At 40.4% G+C, this 18992-nt stretch overlaps 1 protein-coding gene across 1 annotated transcript in view; it reads left to right on the plus strand.

The window, feature by feature from the left end:
- Positions 1-1440: 1440 nt before the first annotated feature.
- Positions 1441-18992, plus strand: part of LOC115760120 (transcription factor hamlet) — a 42258-nt gene continuing 24706 nt past the window's right edge. Inside the window, exon 1 of the mRNA XM_030701315.1 lies at positions 1441-1686. Within this exon, the coding sequence (XP_030557175.1) occupies positions 1626-1686 (61 nt within the window). The 5' untranslated portion in view covers positions 1441-1625. The remainder of the gene's footprint in view (positions 1687-18992) is intronic.

Here is an 18992-nt window from a genome sequence, read left to right on the forward strand (position 1 = left end):
CTTCTATATCTTCTATATCTCTACCCATTTTCATAATAACGATAAATATGTTATTTTGGACATGGTTTCTTAAGCATAACTCGAGAATTATAAGAGCTAGTTACTCCAAATTTGGTATGTGGGTTCTTTTCTAGTAGATTGAAAATAAAAATATTTCACTTCTCGGATGGCTGCCCCATTTTATCCCCAGAATGAAAATTGAATCATTTATAAAGTTAGAGCCTTGCGCTTTGGTATACACACAGTTTTTTATGCCCTGTTTAAACTCTGAAAATTTCATAAAGATCGGACTGTGAACACCGAAGTTAACCAGGCCTGCCTTCCTCATATGTAGTGTGGCTTCAAGGAAAGAGGAAGCATTCTCGCTGCTGACTGCGTGTGTGTGTGTGTGTGTGTGTGTAAAGAGCTTAGCTAGCACGCCTGTTGTTGCTGCTGGGTATCTTCTAGCCTTGCACTTCCCACTTGTTATTTTGAATCAATTCGAAATGTTTTCGCTTTGAGCAACAGTCGGCTGGCTTCTGTCCGGCTGCAGCCCAGCTCTGGCCCACATTTCTGGCCACATTTCTGGCCACTTCGGATTGGATGGGCAGCTCAAACGTCGCTCTGTGACGACGCGTTGCCCTGTCTCCGCGTTGCGTGACTTCATTTGCATGAATTACGTCGCGCTTTTTGTGCTTAGGAACTAAGCCTTGTGCCTTAGCCCTGTCCCTTGCCCCTTACCCTCTGACCTCGTGCTGGTCGTTAGTGTCCTTTGGCACACACACGCACACACGCAGGCACGTGGAACTGCGGCCTACACCTACACGTGCCTGGGTCGTGGTGCTTGGTCCTCGGATCAGGACTTGGCCTGCCATAATTGCCGTCGCCGTCGCGTAGTCAGTCGCAGTCGCCGCTGACTAAAAAAGTTTTGAATTCGAAAAGCACAAAAAAAACTATTGCTACAACAAGAACAACAAATACACATAGACGAAATACTCGTAGACTTGTGCCTCGCGCTGTCGGCGGCTTCGTCGTTGCCGCTGCCGTCGCCGTCGCCGTCGTTGCCGTTGCCGTCGCCGTCGTCGTCGCCGTCGCCGTCGTCGTCGTCAGTCGCGTCTGAGGAGCTTCAATGGGCAGGTGTGTGTGCCACACAGTCGGAGTCGTCGCGTTGTTGTTGTTGCCGCGCTTCTTGTCGCGCTTTTTTCGCTGTGTGCCTTAAACTTCAAGTTTGTTTTTTATGCCGAACAAACACTTTTTGCCGTCGGCCTTTTATTTCCGATATATACATATATATATATACACATACATATATATATTTTGGCATCTTGGCCGCGTGTGCCTCCAGTGGAACGCAAAACATTGCCAGGAATTTTTGCCACAATTTTAAAGTCAAGCCCGCAGCCACGCCCCTCCCCCCACGCCCCTACCCCACGCGTGCCACATATGCAAATTTTAAATTGTGTCGCTTCAGTCGGTTCATTGTGCTCCTGATTTAAGTTGTGATTTCTAATTGTGCACACACACACACTCGCACACACACACACACATGTGGAGTGTGTGTCAATGTCAATGGCCTGGACTCTTGAACTCTGATTAGCTTTGCCTGTGTGTGCATCATGTGGATATAAGGCGGGAGCTCAGCATTCATGACGTCCCTGCTGGAGATTATAATGCGATCCAAAGCGATTGCTAGAAAACTTAGTCAAGGTAAACCCCATAAAAACTATGGCAACTATAAGAAACACGATGCAAATCGTACTGCAATATAAATAATGAAAATCTCAAAAATAAAACTTATAATTAAACAGAACAATTTATAATAATAAGAATTGATTACAAATTAAAAAAAAAAAAAATTATAATAAATATTAAAAAAAATTTAATTAAAATAAATAAAATATTATAATTATAAATAATTATAAAAATTAAAATAAAAATTAAAAAAAAAAATATATATATATATATTCATAGAATAATAATAACATAATATATGTTAGAAGTATATATACTCTGCGGACTCTCGCTATGCTCCCCTTGCTTACATTCATTGCCTGACGCTTGAAATTCTCAACAAGTTATAGCTGCCTAAAGGGTAAAAGGAATATTATAAGAGCTGGACATAGGATATACTTAGATTAATAGCATTTCACTTTTTGTATAGAAGACTTCGCTATATATTCTCCTTCCTTATATCCTTCCCCATTGCCCCGAAATAGGAAAAAACGCATTCTTCAAAGTTGGAGCCTTGCGCTTTGGCATATACACACATTTGTGCCCTGAAAATTTCTCAAAGATTGAACAACTAACAACAAAGTTCTTTGAGAAAGATTTTCTATAAATGTTGTGGGTTTAGGGAGTATAGATTGTATATAAGTATGTCTAGAAGGAAGCTAGAAAAAGGAGCAGCTTGGGTTCTGGATATGTCCTAGTTGTGTTCTCCCAATTTCATCTCTAATGTTATATTTGATTCCATTCTTTCGGATAAGCTCATTTAATTTAATTTGTTGGGTTTAAAATTCTTTTAGCTAAGCAACTTTTATCAGCCTGTTCCGAATTTTAGAACTTTGATTTTGGATAATCTACAAATGTTTACAAATGTTATATATATTTCGCTTTTTGACGCTCCCTTGGGATGACGTCTCGAGTGTAGCCGCGATGTGGATTGATTTTAGTTTCGTTGCCTAAGACGTCTCATTAGGTTCATATTCCGGAGGGACTTGCGGACTGAGTTTCGATCTGGGCTAGGCTGGCTGTGTAGAATCTCAGACATCTGTTTTATGTAGTTCTTTGCCTGGCAAAGTTGTCGAGGGTTTTCGTGCTCATTGTTTTTGGGTTCTTTTGCTTTTCAGAACTTGTTTTTCTTTTTTTGTCTTAAGGTCCCAAGTGAGTGTAGGCTTTGTTGTTGCTTCCAGATAACAATTGGGCAGCCGCACATGCTAATGCTGAAAGCTGTGACAAAAGCATTTGGTTCTATTTTAAGCGGAGGCACCCAAAGCATCCCGTCGCCAAGTCTCCAAGTCGCCAAGTCTGGCTTTATCAGTCAAAACTTCCGAGAGCCATTTAGCAATACTTGTGCATGAGAACGAATGATAATTCTGTTCGGTTCGGTTCAGTTAAGTTTGGGTCTGTTCTGTTCTGTTCTGTTTTGTTTTGTTCTGGATCCGTAAACGGATGGCAATTGTCTGTAATCAACTGACATTGAAAATGTTGGCCAGTGCGATAAGTTGCGCTGACAAATTGCGAAACAAGCTTGTTTTAATTTCAAACATATACGAGTGCTCTAGCTGGCAGTGCTCGACTAGCAGATACCCTAGCCCTGCCAAACTATGCTAAATGCAGTCTGCATTAACTTCGGTGTTTGGAGTCCGATCTTTTAGGAATGAAAAACTGTGCATTTATCAAAGCGAAGAGCTCACAAAAAGGGTAATATTTGTAATCTGTATATACCATATAAGAATCTATATTCCAAGTTTTAGGTCTCTAGCTTTTATAATTCTCGAGTTCTGCTTAAGAAAGCATCTCTACCTAAATTTCCTTAGTGCTTCCTCCTGCCTGGACATACTTTGGCAGACAAACAATCTACCCTTTTGAAGCACATGTAATGGGTATATAGTATATGCATATAGCATTAGCTCTTAACGATAGGGCTGAAGAACATAATGGAAAATAAAATTCAAAAGCCGACTATCATTTCATGATGTCATTTGATAAACACATGAACTTATTGTAGGATATGAGAGATTTCCGGACAGAAATATTATATCTGGCTTATATAGAGCGTTTGGCCCGGCTTGATGCTGTTGTTGTTGTATTTATTGAAGCGATTCGAAGAATTTTCAATCGCATTCTAACGCATTTTTCTCTCTTTTTCTCGTTTTTTTGCTTTTGCTTTTGCTACTCCGGCCTTCGGTTATAGCTGATTTCGGGCCCAGTGCGATTCGATTGGCATTCTGGGAACGCATGGGATGCGGGCTTATAGCATATGTGTAGAGTATAATCAATAATCAGGCATATGCCGTATTTATATATAGATCCTGTGGTAAGCACAATGTCGATTCTGGCTCATCTGCGGGCACAATTTGTGACAGGCGAGTTTTGTTATTCAACAAAATGAATCAACCAGCTGATAAGAGCACGCGAATAGTTATAATCAATATTCAATTTATTAACAAAACTTGATAACTATTTGTATATTTTTTTTGGGGAGTTCCAATTTGGTTTTTTCAGGTACAGCTGCGGGCTTGTTACATTAGATTCTACTAGATGATTTAATCAACAAATGCTAATTATTTACTTGACCTGCTTTTGATAATGAAGCAAAGTGAATCAATTGGAATATATAAGAATAGAGTCAACTGTTTGGAGGAGTTATTATGGAAAACAGGTACATGATCGCATATCCATATGCTAAATCTATCTATGTCGATCTTAGACTCTATCTAAGATAAAAGACTCTTGCCTTAGCTTAGCCTGTAGATGGATCGATTTACATGTGCCTTTGCTTAAGCTTTCGATCTAGGACTCCATAAGAGATAAAAGATACTTAAGATCAGAAATTCTAGTATTCCATTTGCGGCTCAGGCTTACGAAAATAGATATATGGAGCGATTGACCTAGCCTAACCACGTTCTTCGTCGATCTTAGACATCAATTATCTATATAAGATAAAAGAAACTTAAGATCAGAAAGATCAACTCAGATTTACGAAAGCAAGTATATGAAGCGCTTCATCTAGCATGTCCTTCTGCATAAGCCTCGATCTTTTCGCTCTTAGAGACTATATAAGATGAAAGACGCATAGATGGAGATTGACCTAGTCATATTCTTCTCAAAAAGCTGAGAAGGATCTAAAAATCTAAAGCCTGATCAGACATACTTAACTTTATGGATAAAGTTTTTTTTCAAAGTAAGCATAGCCTTGATTTTCTTCACATCAATTCGTAGCTGAGCTATATAGGGTATATCCTAGTATGGCGCCATATTAATCTTACATGTTAGTTGAGCAAAGTCTTGATTTCTGGCATGCTTCGTCAACTTTATTAAAAAGTGTGCCCAAATATTTGCTTTGACTTTGGTCCCGAAAAACGTGGGCCCAAAAGTACCCAAGTTTAGCTGAAGAATAACCCATAACAACAATTGCGACGCCTTCAAAATCCGTCGTCATATCAATGCGATCAATATCAGGGTTCGGTTTTTTTTTTTTTATTTTGTATTTTGTATTTTTATGACCTGTGAATCGATTGTATTAAGAGCTATTAAAATATTTTCTAAACCTGCTATCATATCATTCAATTAGGCAAGAAATGGCTATATATAGGATCATAAAACATATTATTTTGTGCCTGATAATGGGCGTGAAGACTCCATTCAATGTTGTCGACTCGCCATAAATACATCAAAATAAAAATGTCGCCTTCAGTTTATTTACAACACGCGGGCAGATAATGGAAGACGCCCAGAACCAGATAGACTGCGATTATTGGAGTATGTATATTCGCGGCAGACAATGGATCTGACTGGCAGTACGTACCCCGGCACCCCTGTACCCCTGCACCCTTGTGAGATAAACGCCAGATAAGCCTTGGATCAAGATTGGCTTTTCATGTGGCACCCCGTTTTATCAGCTCGCTTTATAGCACCTGGATGCTCCATAAACCTGATTAGATCTCCGCTTCTTGTCCATTTATTTTCCATTTTTGTTGTTGGTTATTTTTTTAAATTTATGAAGCGACTTGCCGCTTGATGATTATTATTATTATATTTTTATAATATATATTTTCACTGGGACAATGTCTCTGCTGGAACTGGGTTAAGCACACACACACACGCACACACAGAGGTTCCAGGGGCCTGTGGACGGTTTTATGGGATTGTTGCTTCATCGTGTGCTGGGAATATCATAGGTCGGCGCATGCACCTGATATATTTATGAATTTACAATGCCCGAATTATTCTTCCAATTTCGACAATTTATTACCGAATACTTTGAACGTTTATTTGCTTGATTCGACACTCAAAAGACGGTACTGTCCCATAGCAAAAGCAAAAGTGCTTCACCTGTGTGTGCGTGTGCGTGTGCGTGTGTGTGTGTGTGTGTGTGTGTATTTGGCTGCAGATAAAAACGAAACTGTTGTCTAGATAGAAGAAAAGATAGCGACGAGCAGAGCCCGTCGTATGCGTTATATACGATTATATGATGGCCAATAAAGTTAAGCACCCTCTAAAATCGGTCATAATCGATCGCCGCGAAGGTAACACACACCGAGACTCACACACTCACACAGACACACACTCATTCAATCAGTCAGGCCAATCGATCAGTCTGACGGCTGCTGAACTTTCTGCTGCTGCTTGGCAAGAAAGCTTTCATGTGTAAACATACTCGATCGATTGCAGGTATAATATTCACAAATTCACTCACACACGCACTCCCACACTCACTTACACACTCATTCACACACTCTTTCAATCATTCAAGCCAATCAATCAGTCAGAAGCCAGCTCACTTTATTGATTCTGCTTGGAAAGGAAACTTTCGGGGGTAAACATATTCGATCACTTGAAGCTATAATATTCACATATTCACTCGGACACTCATTCATTTACACATACACACACTCAATCCCACACTCACTCAGGCACTCTTTCAATCATCCATAATTGTCGTACGAAGTCTGATGAAGTTTCTGCTTCTGTTTGGCAGCAAAACTTTCAGGGGTAAACATACTCGATCGCTTGAGGGTATAATATTCACACACTCACTCACACACTCACTCACTCTCACACTCATTCAATTACACTCTCTTTCAATCATTCATAATAGTCGATCAGTCAGAAGCCTGTTTAATTATCTGCTACTGCTTGGCAAGGAAGCTTTCAGATCTAAACATACTCGATCGCTTGAAGGTTTAATATTCACACACTCACTCAAACACTCACTCACGCACTCATTCAATCATTCCTGCTCGTCGATCAGTCAGAGGCCTGCTGAATTTTCTGCTGCTATTGAGCAGGGAAGCTTTCAGGGGGTTTATTTGTTTTTTTATCTGCCGACCTACTGCGCAACTTGTTTACGTCAAGGCAGCCCAAGATGCGACCTCTATATGGTCTGTGCACACACACACACACAAATATATGTATGTATATATATATTTATATAGTGTGAGATAATTGCGTGGTGACCACTTTGACAAGATCGCGTCGTGTGTTTACATTGATTCCGACTTACTTGGAAAAGTCGATACTGTGCCCGTTTCTGCTACACTCTTCGCCGATTGTATACGAACGGGCTTTGCTTTATCGACGCCACTGTCACTCGCTTGTCAGTGGACCATTGTTTATGAGTGTGGGACCCTCAGCATATTTACAGTGCCCCATTACATGACAGATACTAGTTCAGATATGGCACCGCATTGATAATGGGGCATATAATATGTCAAGCTGACGAGCTGCTCAGATCATTTATCTTACTTGGGCACACTACCTTTGAGTATTGCCACAGAAATTCTGCACTATATCATTCGAAGAATATAATTTTTATTTAAGCTTTTTATGATGGGAAGCTATAAAGATAACATACCCATTCATAAAATGTTAACGATGCCCAATTCTAATCTAGTCCGGCAAAGAAACTCGCCAATGGTTGTTTTTCCATAAATTTTAGTTCTAGTCTAGTCTCGATATTAAAACCGATCAGTTTTTGTCTGTCATCAAAACTTTTCAATAGTTCCAATTATCGAGGAACCACTCAACTAGTTCGCTTTAAGACTTGGTCTAGATTTACACACTCTTCTATTAAAGGGTATTTCCCTGCCTGATACATTAATCGCTTTTCAAGCAATAACTTTGTATTTTATTGTTGTCAATTATAAAACTGTTTACAATGTGTCAGATACCTTACAATCAGATACCTTTTAATCACATACGATTACAGGGTATTATAGTCCACGTGGACTAATCGGTCTTTTTGTTAAAATGACTCGACTAAATATTTAATATCAACACTCGAATGAAACTATTACCAGGGTATGTTAAGTCCTGACAATGAAAGCTTAGCTAAGTTACTTCCAAGGCCATGATTATTGCTGAAAGCAACAGCTCCTTTATAATATATGCCATATTTACAGGGTATATTAAGGTCTGTTGACAAAAGCATCCCTGAAAGAACTGCTAAGGCCTGAGGCAACAGCTTTTGATTCTTATGTTACCTACAGGGCATCTCGTAGTCGATCCTGTCCACATTCTTGGCCCCTAATCGTTAATGTGTTTATTTTCATATTAGAAAATAGATAGTAAATAATCGCCGTTAAAGCAACAACAACAACAACAACAACAACAACAACACAGAGTGCAGAGTACACTTTTATATGGTTAAGCGATCAGAATAAACGCCAGCGAGAGAGCGAGAGCGAGAGAGAGAGAGAGGGCAATGCAAAGAGCGAGCGAGATATACAGAGGTGTCGCCAGGCAGAACGAAAGAGATAGCGAGGAAGAGAGTGAAAAACAAAAGAGCTTGTGCTTTATGAGCTTAGGCTAAGGCGACGTGACTATGGACGATGGACGATGGACGAAGTGCTGCCCATCCGTAATGTTGTTGTTGTTGTCGCTGCTGCTGCTCCCAATTCTGAAACGTTGACGTCGACGTCGCTGAGCGGCGGCAGCGCAGCTTCGAGCGTTTGTCATAGCATAGCATCGCGTGTCCGGGGGAGGGGGGCCCCGAATACAAATACTATTTGTTGTTCTTCTTTTTTGGAGTTTTGCAGTTTTTGGAGTTTTTTGTGCACTCTGCAAGTCAGTCGGGGGGGGTATATGGATTTTGTGGTAGGCTGTAAAAATGAAAGAATTCGACGGAATCTTTCCTTAATCTAATTTGTCAAATTCCTGAAACTACACTCAAAAAAATTGCTAACTTAATTTTGTTAAATCGTCAAAAAATAAGAAAATTTCTGAATTTCACTTACATTTTCATGCAAAAAAAAAAAATATTCCCCATTTGTAAGAAACTTTTTATTCGAAAAAAGTTGCCTAAATGTAAACATTTTTATTTTCAAAGCGATTTTTTGAGCTTGGCATACGAACAGAGCATGGCGCAGTCGGTGGCAGCCGACGAATTAGTTGTTTTTATATTTTTGGGTTTTTTTTCTCATTTTACGCGATTAATAAAAATATTTGTCACCATTTGAAACGCGCTCTACAAATCTTTGCGCCTCCAATTGCGTGTGTGCATGTGCATGTGTGTGCGAATGTGTGTGTGTGTGTGTGTGTGTGTGTGTGTGTCGAAGCGCCGTCGGCTCAGTCAAGAGGTCGCTAGAGCTGCGGCGATCAATTGACGACAAGCCAGTCAGAGGCAAAGTATTGTGATTATTTCTCGAGTGTTGGGCGAGAAGTGCACAGAGTGTGTGTGTGTGTGTCTCTGTGTGTTAGTGTGTGTGTGCGATAAAAAAGAAGATGCACAGCAAAAGAAACAAGGCAAAGGAAATTGTGAACAAACAAAAATAGTTGAAGAAATGATATATGTTATTTATGTGGTTTTCTCACGTTAATTAAAAAAAAATCAAATTTGAAAAAAGATACAAAATAAAAATAAAAAAATTGATATAATGTGTGCCAAGGCGCTGTACGCGCGCATATACCCCGGCAAGGGTTAGACAAGTGAGTGACATTTTTTTTTTTATAATTATTGCAGGATATGCGCCCAGGCCTGAGGTTGGCTGCGGGCCAACCCTCCTCAGGCCGGGGCAGCTGAAGACAACCGTGCAGATCTTGCAGCGCCGCATCTTCCGGTGCGAATTGCAGTTCCTAGATGGTTAGTTAGGGGCGCGTGCCTACGGATCGGTGGAGGGAGGGGGGTGGGGTGAAGTTGGTGATCGAGTGCAGCTTTGGTATTGAGTTACGTGCCACGCCCACTAGCCTGGCAATGCACAGAGACAGCGTGAACATCATCTGCCCGGAGTGCAGCCGGGCCAGGCCGGGCCGGGCCAGAACGCATTTGACCTCGTCATAATTATATAGAGTGCCAGAGACTACTACTGACTCGAGAACTTGGCATTCACTGGATGAGTTCTTGGGGTTTCTTTTTCTGTTTTTTTCATTTTGGGTATTTGTGTGGCAGAAGGGACGAGACTTCCGCTTCCTGAACAATAGCAGCAGCAGCCGTCGAAGCTGTAGTCGAAGTCCTGCCATGTCAATAAGACACACAATTGAAAACGTAAGGTCTTACAAGATCAGCAGTGGCAGATATAGTACATAGGTACATATGCACACTGTACAGTACACATTGCCTACGGCACTCGGCGAACAATGCACGAGACGACTTTTGATTTCGTCAAGCACCGCAGCGCGAAACTTTTAAACAAAAAGGGGGCAGCACACAAACAAATCAGCAAAAAGAAAAAGAAAAAACAACAACTAATAGTGCTCTAGTCGGGAGTGCACGACTAGCAGATGCCCTAAAAGCAGCGATAAATTAATTCCGGGCCAAATTTGGGAAGATATCAAAAAAATGAAATATTCTTAAGCTGTGCACGGCAAAGCTAAGCCCACATACCGATTCTGGCGTTAATAACTCTTATAATCCTCGAGCTATGCGCAAAAAAGCATTTCATTAAATCGATATTTATCGATACCATGGAAATGGAAGGTGTTATCAAAGCAAGCGATAAGTTCGTGAGGCGTGTTTACGAGGAAAATATATGAACTATAATATATATACTTTATGGCAAATACTTTCTTTTGCCCACCACAGACATCTACACAAAACCAATACGCCCCTCTTTGGGCATTTTCAATGGGTATAGGGCACAAAAGCACACACAAACACGAATACGAATCTGAATACTCATGCGCATACTCATGCGAGTGCGAGTACTTGTTGAAATCACTCACAAAAGCTGCTTAAGATCCATTGTCCTTGTGCAGACAGTTAAAGTCAAAGATCAGCCATCCAGCTGAGTTAATTATAGACGACAGCTCCGTACCAAAAAGAATCGAATCGAACCAAGTCGAGAGAACAGGCGACAGAGCCATAACAGTTCAAGTTCTGGCCCAGGCAGTTCGGGGCAAGTGGGCAAGCACGCCTAAGGACATACATAGAATCGCGCACAGTTGGAAATGGATTTGGCGCGTAAGGAAAATATTGAGCGAGGCGAGAGAGAGAGAGAGAGAGAGAGAGAGAGAGAGAGAGAGAGAGAGAGAGAGAGAGAGAGAGAGAGGGCATAATATAGGGAAAATAAAACAGCAGCTATGTTAGACAATTGAATAGATCTGCAGGCGATTTCTAAGTAGCAGCTGTCCAACCAAATTGACCAAACGTTTATTAGCTGGAGTTTACAATATAACTAAGCGCTGGGAAAGGGTATACGAAAAGTGTGGCATGCTTAGCTATTAGAGTCTCTACGAGAAGCTGCATACCAAGTTTGGTGTACTCTCTTAGAGTTCTCGTTTTAGTTTTATGTAGCTAGCTGTTATAATTCTGAAGTTAGTGCGTACTGTATAACTTGGCTCTGGGAAAGGGTATTCAAAAAGTGAAACATGCTAAGCTCTGAGGTTCTCTACGAGAAGCTTCATACCTAGTTTGCTGCAGCTAGCTCTTATAATTCTCGAGTTATCTCTAAAAATAAGAAAATGAAAGAAGTTTTCAATATAACTTGGCTCTGGGAAAGGGTATCCAAAAAGTCAAACATGTTTAGCTGTTATAGAGTATAGGATAAGGTGCATACCAAGTTTGGAGTAGCTAGCTCTTATATTTCTCGGGCTAAGCTTAAAAATCGAAAAATATAAGAAATTTCTGAAGGAACGCAGCTCGTCATTGAGCCTAGGGTAACTAGGGTAACTGCTAGTCGGTCACTCGAGTTGAAGAGTCCTTCCTTGATATGAGCTTTACTTTAATGTAAAAGCTTGGCCTGTGCCAATAAAAATTATGTGCAGCTAATTAATAGCTAGGCTGACCTCTATATGCACTCCATATATCGACACATCATTAGTTCTCTGGATATATATATACGATATATATATATATATATATATATATTTTATTTGTTTCCTGCGAGGCACTATCGCGTATTTTAATAGCTTTCCGTGCTTTATGGGGGCGCCTAATGGCCAAAGTTAAAGCCCTGATGCCTTTTGCTGATTTCCTAAAGCACTTTTGTGATGCCTTTGCCTTTTCTTTCTTTTTTTTTGTTTTTGTTTTTTATTGCCATTAACTGGCGCTGATAATTGTTCTGGTATTTTCGACATCTTTACTTGTTGTTGTTGTTGTTGCCTGAGCCCGCATAAAAGTATGTATTTTATTTGCAATTGCTGATAAATTTATGATAAATTATTAATTTTACAGAAAATACTCTGCACAAATTGCGCATTTATGAAATTCCAAAAATACAAAACCCTTTGGCAAATACTTAAATCTCGCTATGATAATTTCCCACAAGCAAATACATTTAGAATTCAGCTCGAAAGGGCGCAAAGGTTCAAAATTTAATTGTACTTGTTATTTATTTGCATGAGCCTTAAAAAACAAGGCCCACTCAACAACAATGGCTGCAGGAATGTGATAAAATATGAATACAACAAAAGCTGTCAGCTACAATTGGCTGTATCTGTATCTGTATCTGTATCTATAGCTGTGGCTGTGGCTGTAGCTGCATTTGTATCTGTATCTATAGCTGTAGCTGTAGCTGTAGCTGTAGCTGTATCTGTATCTGTATCTGTAACTGTATCTATTTGCGTTTGTCAAACAGCAGCAGTCAATTAGGCGCACGTCCAACTCGGTTATGTCATTATCAAGGGTTGCAAGGGTCGTCCTCCTGCTCCTGCTGCTGAGCCTCGCTGTGAGGTGTGTAAATAAAAAGGGCTCCGTTGCCTCTAATAGCGTTAAATTAAAACAACATAATCAACAACGTTGCGCCCTTGTCACATAATTTAACGCACACTGTCTCTGTCTGCTACCCTCGATAGATAGACAGGATTGCCGGGCTTATTGTATCCGGATCGTATTTGCATTTCGCTTTGGTTTGCCGTACAAGTCAATGGCTTTCCATTCGGATGCATGGAGGCACATAATTCATGTGTAAGCACGCCTCAAAAGTCAATGGAAATTTGTTTTACATGTGCAATACCATGGACGGGGCGGGGGGCAAATTGCACTACACTGATTTTTGGCCCAAGGCAATAAATTTTTGATGAATAGAATAATAGATAAGTAGCTGGAAAGGAAAGTGTGAGAAGCTGAGCATATGAATATGGAACGGCTTCTATATATAGATAGATAGATATATATGCATTTATTTTTAATTTTCCTTGGAATCTATCCAAACTAAGCTTAGATATAGATCCGACTGTTGAGACCTTTCGGCTACATTTGTTTTTTATACCCTGAACCCATTAAAAATGGGTATAAGGGTATATTGTATTTGTGCAAAATCCAAATTTATATAACAGGCAGAAGGAAGCTTCTCCGACCCCATAAAGTATATATATTCTTGATCAGCATCAATAGCTAAGTCGATCTAGCCATGTCCGTCTGTCTGTCCGTCCGTCCGTCCGTATGTATGAACGCAAGGATCTCAGAACCTATAACAGCTAGATACTTGAATTTTAGATGTAGATGACTGGACTAATCCAATACAGAGTACATGCATAAAGTCCACTCGCTGACGCTCTGCTTCCATTTTTATAATATCGATTAATATCTAGCTCCATTATCTGAAAAATCAAACAAAATGCTCGAATCTAAAGATAGAGCTTTGAGCTTTGCTATAAACACACTTAAGTTGGCCATATTCAAGCCCTGAGAATTTCATTTGAATCGGATTGTAAATTCCGAAGTTAATCAAGGCGACATTGCCTATATATATATATATATATATATCCATGGGCAGGGAGTATCTCATTCTCTCTATATTTAAATTAAATTTTTCAAGTTTTTATATCAAAAAATGCTTGCTCAATAAACCATTCACAGCTTTAAATAGCCGCATATCTTTAAGTACGTGTTAATTGTTTGCAACTGCCTAACGAATTGCCTTGCATGTAAACCACACACCCTCACACACACACACACACACACACACACAACACGTAACAGTCTGTGTGTGTGGCATAAACTTTGACGACAGATACAAAATTAAGTTGCAAACAAAACAGCCCACAACCGAAAAAATCAACCTTCTGTATGCACAGCCCAACCGCACACACGTACACACACACCCACCCACACACACATAAATACACACACCCACACACAGCGCATTTTTGTTAGCTGAAAAAAAGGCAAGCAAAAAGCGCAACAGAAAATGCCCCCGCGGGCCAAAAGGCAACGCAGTCGCTTTCAATTATTGCCGTGGGTTTTTTCTTTGTGGCCAATACACACACACACACACACAGCCATTAGGCTAATGTGCGCTTATTGCGCACGCTTTGGAACAGGAACAGACGCAGGTGGCAGCAAGTAAAATCAACCCCCACACACACAAACACACACAGACACACGCTAAATGGGGTTGGGGGCAGCCACAAGCCAGAAACTTGGCGCTGTCTGACTGCAAAATGTAGCTGTAGAGGGGACGGGGTTGGTGGTGAGAAGGGGGGGGGGGGCTGCTTACGTTGGGGTTGGGCGAGAAAACCGCAACAAGCAAGGTGTGTGTGAGTGTGTGTGCGAGCGGGACAGCAGGCGCACAGCAGCCAACTGTATCTGTATCTCTCGGTTTGTGTATCTGCAGCTGTGTATCTGTGGCTCTCTGTCTGCCTGCGTGTGTGTGTGTGTGTGTGTGTGTGTGTGTGTGTGTGTGTTTGTGTGGGTGTGCATAATGAATGCGAAGATGTGCACGCCCTATTATCCTGCGCTGGCTCCTCCCCTCAGCTGCTGCGGCTCTGTTGCCATAGATGCGGCCCACGTTTGTCGTGTATCTGTGAGATACATAGCAGCAGCTGCTGCATTCTGATAGGAAAACTGTGTTGGTAAATAAGCGCGCTATATATGTGTGACTGTATGTGTGTGTGTATGCGAGTGTGTGTGTGAGTGTGTGTGTGTGTGTGTGTGAGTGAGTGTGTGTGTTTGCTATCCTTTTGTGGCCAGGCAGACAACAACAAGCAGCAGCAGAGGCAGCAGCAGCAGGAGCTCAAACTCGACTCGCAATTCGAATCAGAAGTTCGTAATGATGATGATGTTGATGATGATAATGATGTTGCTGACGTTGATGATGCTGCTTATAGAACTGACACAGATTCAAGCAGCAGAAGAGAGCGCTCTGCTATCCATATAGCTGCAGGGTAGATACGCTCTCTCTCTCTCTCTCGCTCTCTCGTTCTGCCGCTCTTGCTCTCATTTGCAACCCCTGCTGCGGCAGATAGTCGGGCAGCTCGATCATCATCATCATTATAATGAGCATCATCTGCCACCACCACCACCACCAGCAGCAGCAGCAGCCAACCAAAGCGACGCCTCTGCTGCTGCTGTTGCTGCCTCTGCCGCTGCCGCTGCCGCTGCCTCGGCTAACCGCTGCCATTTCCATTTCCCTGCTCAGCAGTCAGTCAGCACATCCTCAGTTAGTCAGTTAGTTGGTCGCTGTGCGCGTTCGTAAACGGAATCACAGTCGCTGCCAACGTCGACGCTGACGTCGCTGCCAGCGCTGACGCTTACGTACGCTCGGGTTTATCGGCGCGCTCTGCCAGCGTCGCGTATCCGTACGGTACTCAGTCTTGCGAAGACAACCGGCAGATAGAGACGACACCAAATCAAATAGAAATCAAAATACAAACAAAATATTATTGCGGTGCATAAATACAATATACAAAAAAAAATATATAAAAAAATAACACTCATACGCAACGTTGGCCGCGCTTTGAAATCATGTCGCGTCGTGGCGTGCGGCCCTTCGGCAAATGTATCTGAAAGTGAATTATTTACAATTTGAATTTCGTGTGTTTTTCCTTGGCTTAGAGAGAAACGCGTAACATGTTATTCGATCGTTATATTATATCAGGTTGGTTTTCTTCAACAACATTTATCGCTTATCTAGTGTCAATCGTGGCTGGATATGTCGCCCCCCCACCCCCTTGCCCTGCCCACTCTCCCCCTCCGCCCTGGGGGGGCTGTCTCTGTTTGTGTGCGTTTATCAGTTTTTTATGGCGAACGCCAAGTTTTGAGTTACCAATTGATGTTGCCACAAATATTTTTTGCAACAGCTACATTGAAACAGAGACATTAGAGCTATGTCTATATATATATATATATATATATAAAGCCCCCTGTACCCCCGCCCGTATACGAACAAACAGTGTGACTATATGGATAACGGATTTAGTTTTCCATTCATTGTGTGACAGTGCGGACGTGTGTGAGAGAGCTTAAATAATTCTGTGAGTGGGCTAATTAACTGTGAATAAAGCGCAAAAAATGCGCTTTTTAATGCACGTATCTTACAGATACTCAGTCATGGAAAGTATCTTAAGCATAGGAACATAATGTAAAGTAATATCAATCTCTTTATGCAGTGTCTCATTTCAGTAAAAGTATCTTGTAGATACTTTTAGCAAAGTATCTGGGGAACATAATGTAACCAACAATCATAGATACATCAGGAAGTATGTCATACGAAAATCATAACCAAAAATAACTCTGCTTTTCAAATGAGTATCTCATAGATACTTTTAAGAAAGTATCTTAGATATACAATGTAAGCAACAGTAATAGATACATCTTAAAGAGCATCTTAAAAACCTTGATTTTTAAATAAGTATCTCATAGATACAACATAGATACATCATGAAATAAACAAATTGGAAAGTGTCTAATGTTTATGAGCATGAATAATAGATACTTCTTCACGTATTTCATAGATACTATATAGGGATTATATAGAGAAATGAAACAAAGATGTGCTTTTATTAAAAAGGTATATATACTTGAGATATCGTATCTTGAGGTCACATGATATAACCAGAAAGTTCTTTAAAATACAAAACAGATTCTTTATGCGGAATGCAAGGATGATTAATCCATGAATATGTATGTATGTATATGACAGATACTTTACGCGGAGTATCTTTAGAAAAAACAGCTTTAAATATATCATAAATACTTTTTATATAGTATCTTAAGAAAAAGAACCGCGATTTATTCATGCACCCATTTCAAATATCTTATAGATACTTTATAAGAAACATATCTTTGGAAAGAGAACTGTGATTTATTCATGCAATCACTCGTATTATAGATACTTTGTATAGAATATCTTTGGATAGAGTACCGTGATTTAACTAAAAAGTACCGTTGAGAACTATATGAAAACTCGATAAAATGGAATCAAAAAATATTATTTAAGGCAAATAAATATTGGGAAGCTCCTATAAAAATTTCTTTGTACAAAGAAATGCCTCCTACTAGAGTTGCGAAAAACATATAGGAACTATATTTCAGAACTCCAGCTATTTGAGTTAGTAAGCTATAGAGAAAAAACTTGAGATCCTAGTTAGATAGTTGAGATACTTTTGTTTGCCTAAAATATGCGGAATGAAAAGGGGTGAAAGAAAAACTACCTAGCGCAATATTGTAAAGCTGATTTCAGCTCGAATGACTCACGTTTGGCATGTTATCAAAATAAAGCGCAGCTTCCAACAGTTTAAAACAAATCCCAAATGTAATTAACTAAACTAATTAGCAGAGACCCCAAACAGAACCAAATAAAAACACATGTTTCCAAGTGGATGTGAATAATAAATAGTCATAAAGAACCGAAAGAGGAAGCTACCCCAAAAAACAAAAACAAAAAAAAATATAGAAAACCAACTGATACCGAGTACTCTAATCTATCAACTACTCATATGTATATATGTATATATAGTGCTCCCAGGCCAGACGATTATGCTAGCTCGATGATCGGGTCTGAAGCCGACGGGCGTTCGAGTCCTCGATCCGATCGGATCGTAGCGTGTGCCAAGCAAGTGCGAAACCTGCCAGCTAGCCGAGGATACGTATTTGGGCTAAACAAACAGATCTTCGGTAAACCATTTGCCAGTTGCGTGTGTTTGCGGCTTATTTATATGGCAGATACTTATCAACTGGCCATTCGGCATGAGATATTCCTATTACCGTTTCAGTGTATTCTCTGTGTGTGTGTGTGTGTGTGGCTGATATCTTTTTTCGGGCTCTCGTTTTCGTTGTCGGTCGGTCGGTGTCCGTCCCGTTCTCGTTTTCATTTGGCTTCTTATCTTGGCTATTTGCTGGCCTGTAACTTGGACAGCGCTTGTCATATATTGTCTAACAGCTCAAATTACGATTTAGTTTCAAGTGTTTAAATAAGGCGGTAGGTAGGTACAAGCCCCAGACAACAAAGACAATAACAACAACAACAACAGCTAGAAATAAATAAATAATCGGTGCGTAATTTGTGCAACATTTCGGACAAGTGTTTTTTTTTTTCATGATTAGCTTCGTGTGTGTGTGTGTGTGTGTGTGCTGCTCTGTGGGCTCAAGAGTGTGTGCCAAGGGTTGTAAAGTTCCGACATTTGTGGGCTAAAAAACAAATAGGCATTACAAAGACCGCGAAACTCACAGAATTCAGCTTAAGTTCTTGACTTTAGTGTGAGCTTAAGTTGAAAAATATATTGAGAATATACAAAAAGCATATGTTTGCATGTTTGGTTCGAGCCGGCGACCTGCCTTGCGCTTCGTTTTGTGAAGCTGGAAATCAGTTTAAGTTCTTGACTTTATTTCGAGAATACGCCAAAAAAATGGTCGCTGGTTCGAACCAGCGTTCTGCCTGGGAATCACTTTAATTTCTTGACTTTAGTTCGAGCTTAAGATTGAATATATTTGAATAATATACCAAATTAATGGTCGCTTCTTCGTTTGACGGTTCGAACCAGCGACCTGCCTTGAGCTTTGCTTCGTGCAGCTGTTTTTTTCACATAAGTAAACCCACTTTTTGGCTAAATTCTCAGCTTGCCGCATATTCTACAAAATTTATTAACACAGTTAAAGTTTTCATTTTGGTTTTTGCATATTTTATTGCATA

The sequence above is a fragment of the Drosophila novamexicana genome, unplaced genomic scaffold (genome assembly GCF_003285875.2).
Source record: "Drosophila novamexicana strain 15010-1031.04,08,12 unplaced genomic scaffold, DnovRS2.1 tig00000387-arrow-pilon, whole genome shotgun sequence".
In the NCBI taxonomy this organism is placed as follows: Eukaryota; Metazoa; Arthropoda; class Insecta; order Diptera; family Drosophilidae; genus Drosophila; species Drosophila novamexicana.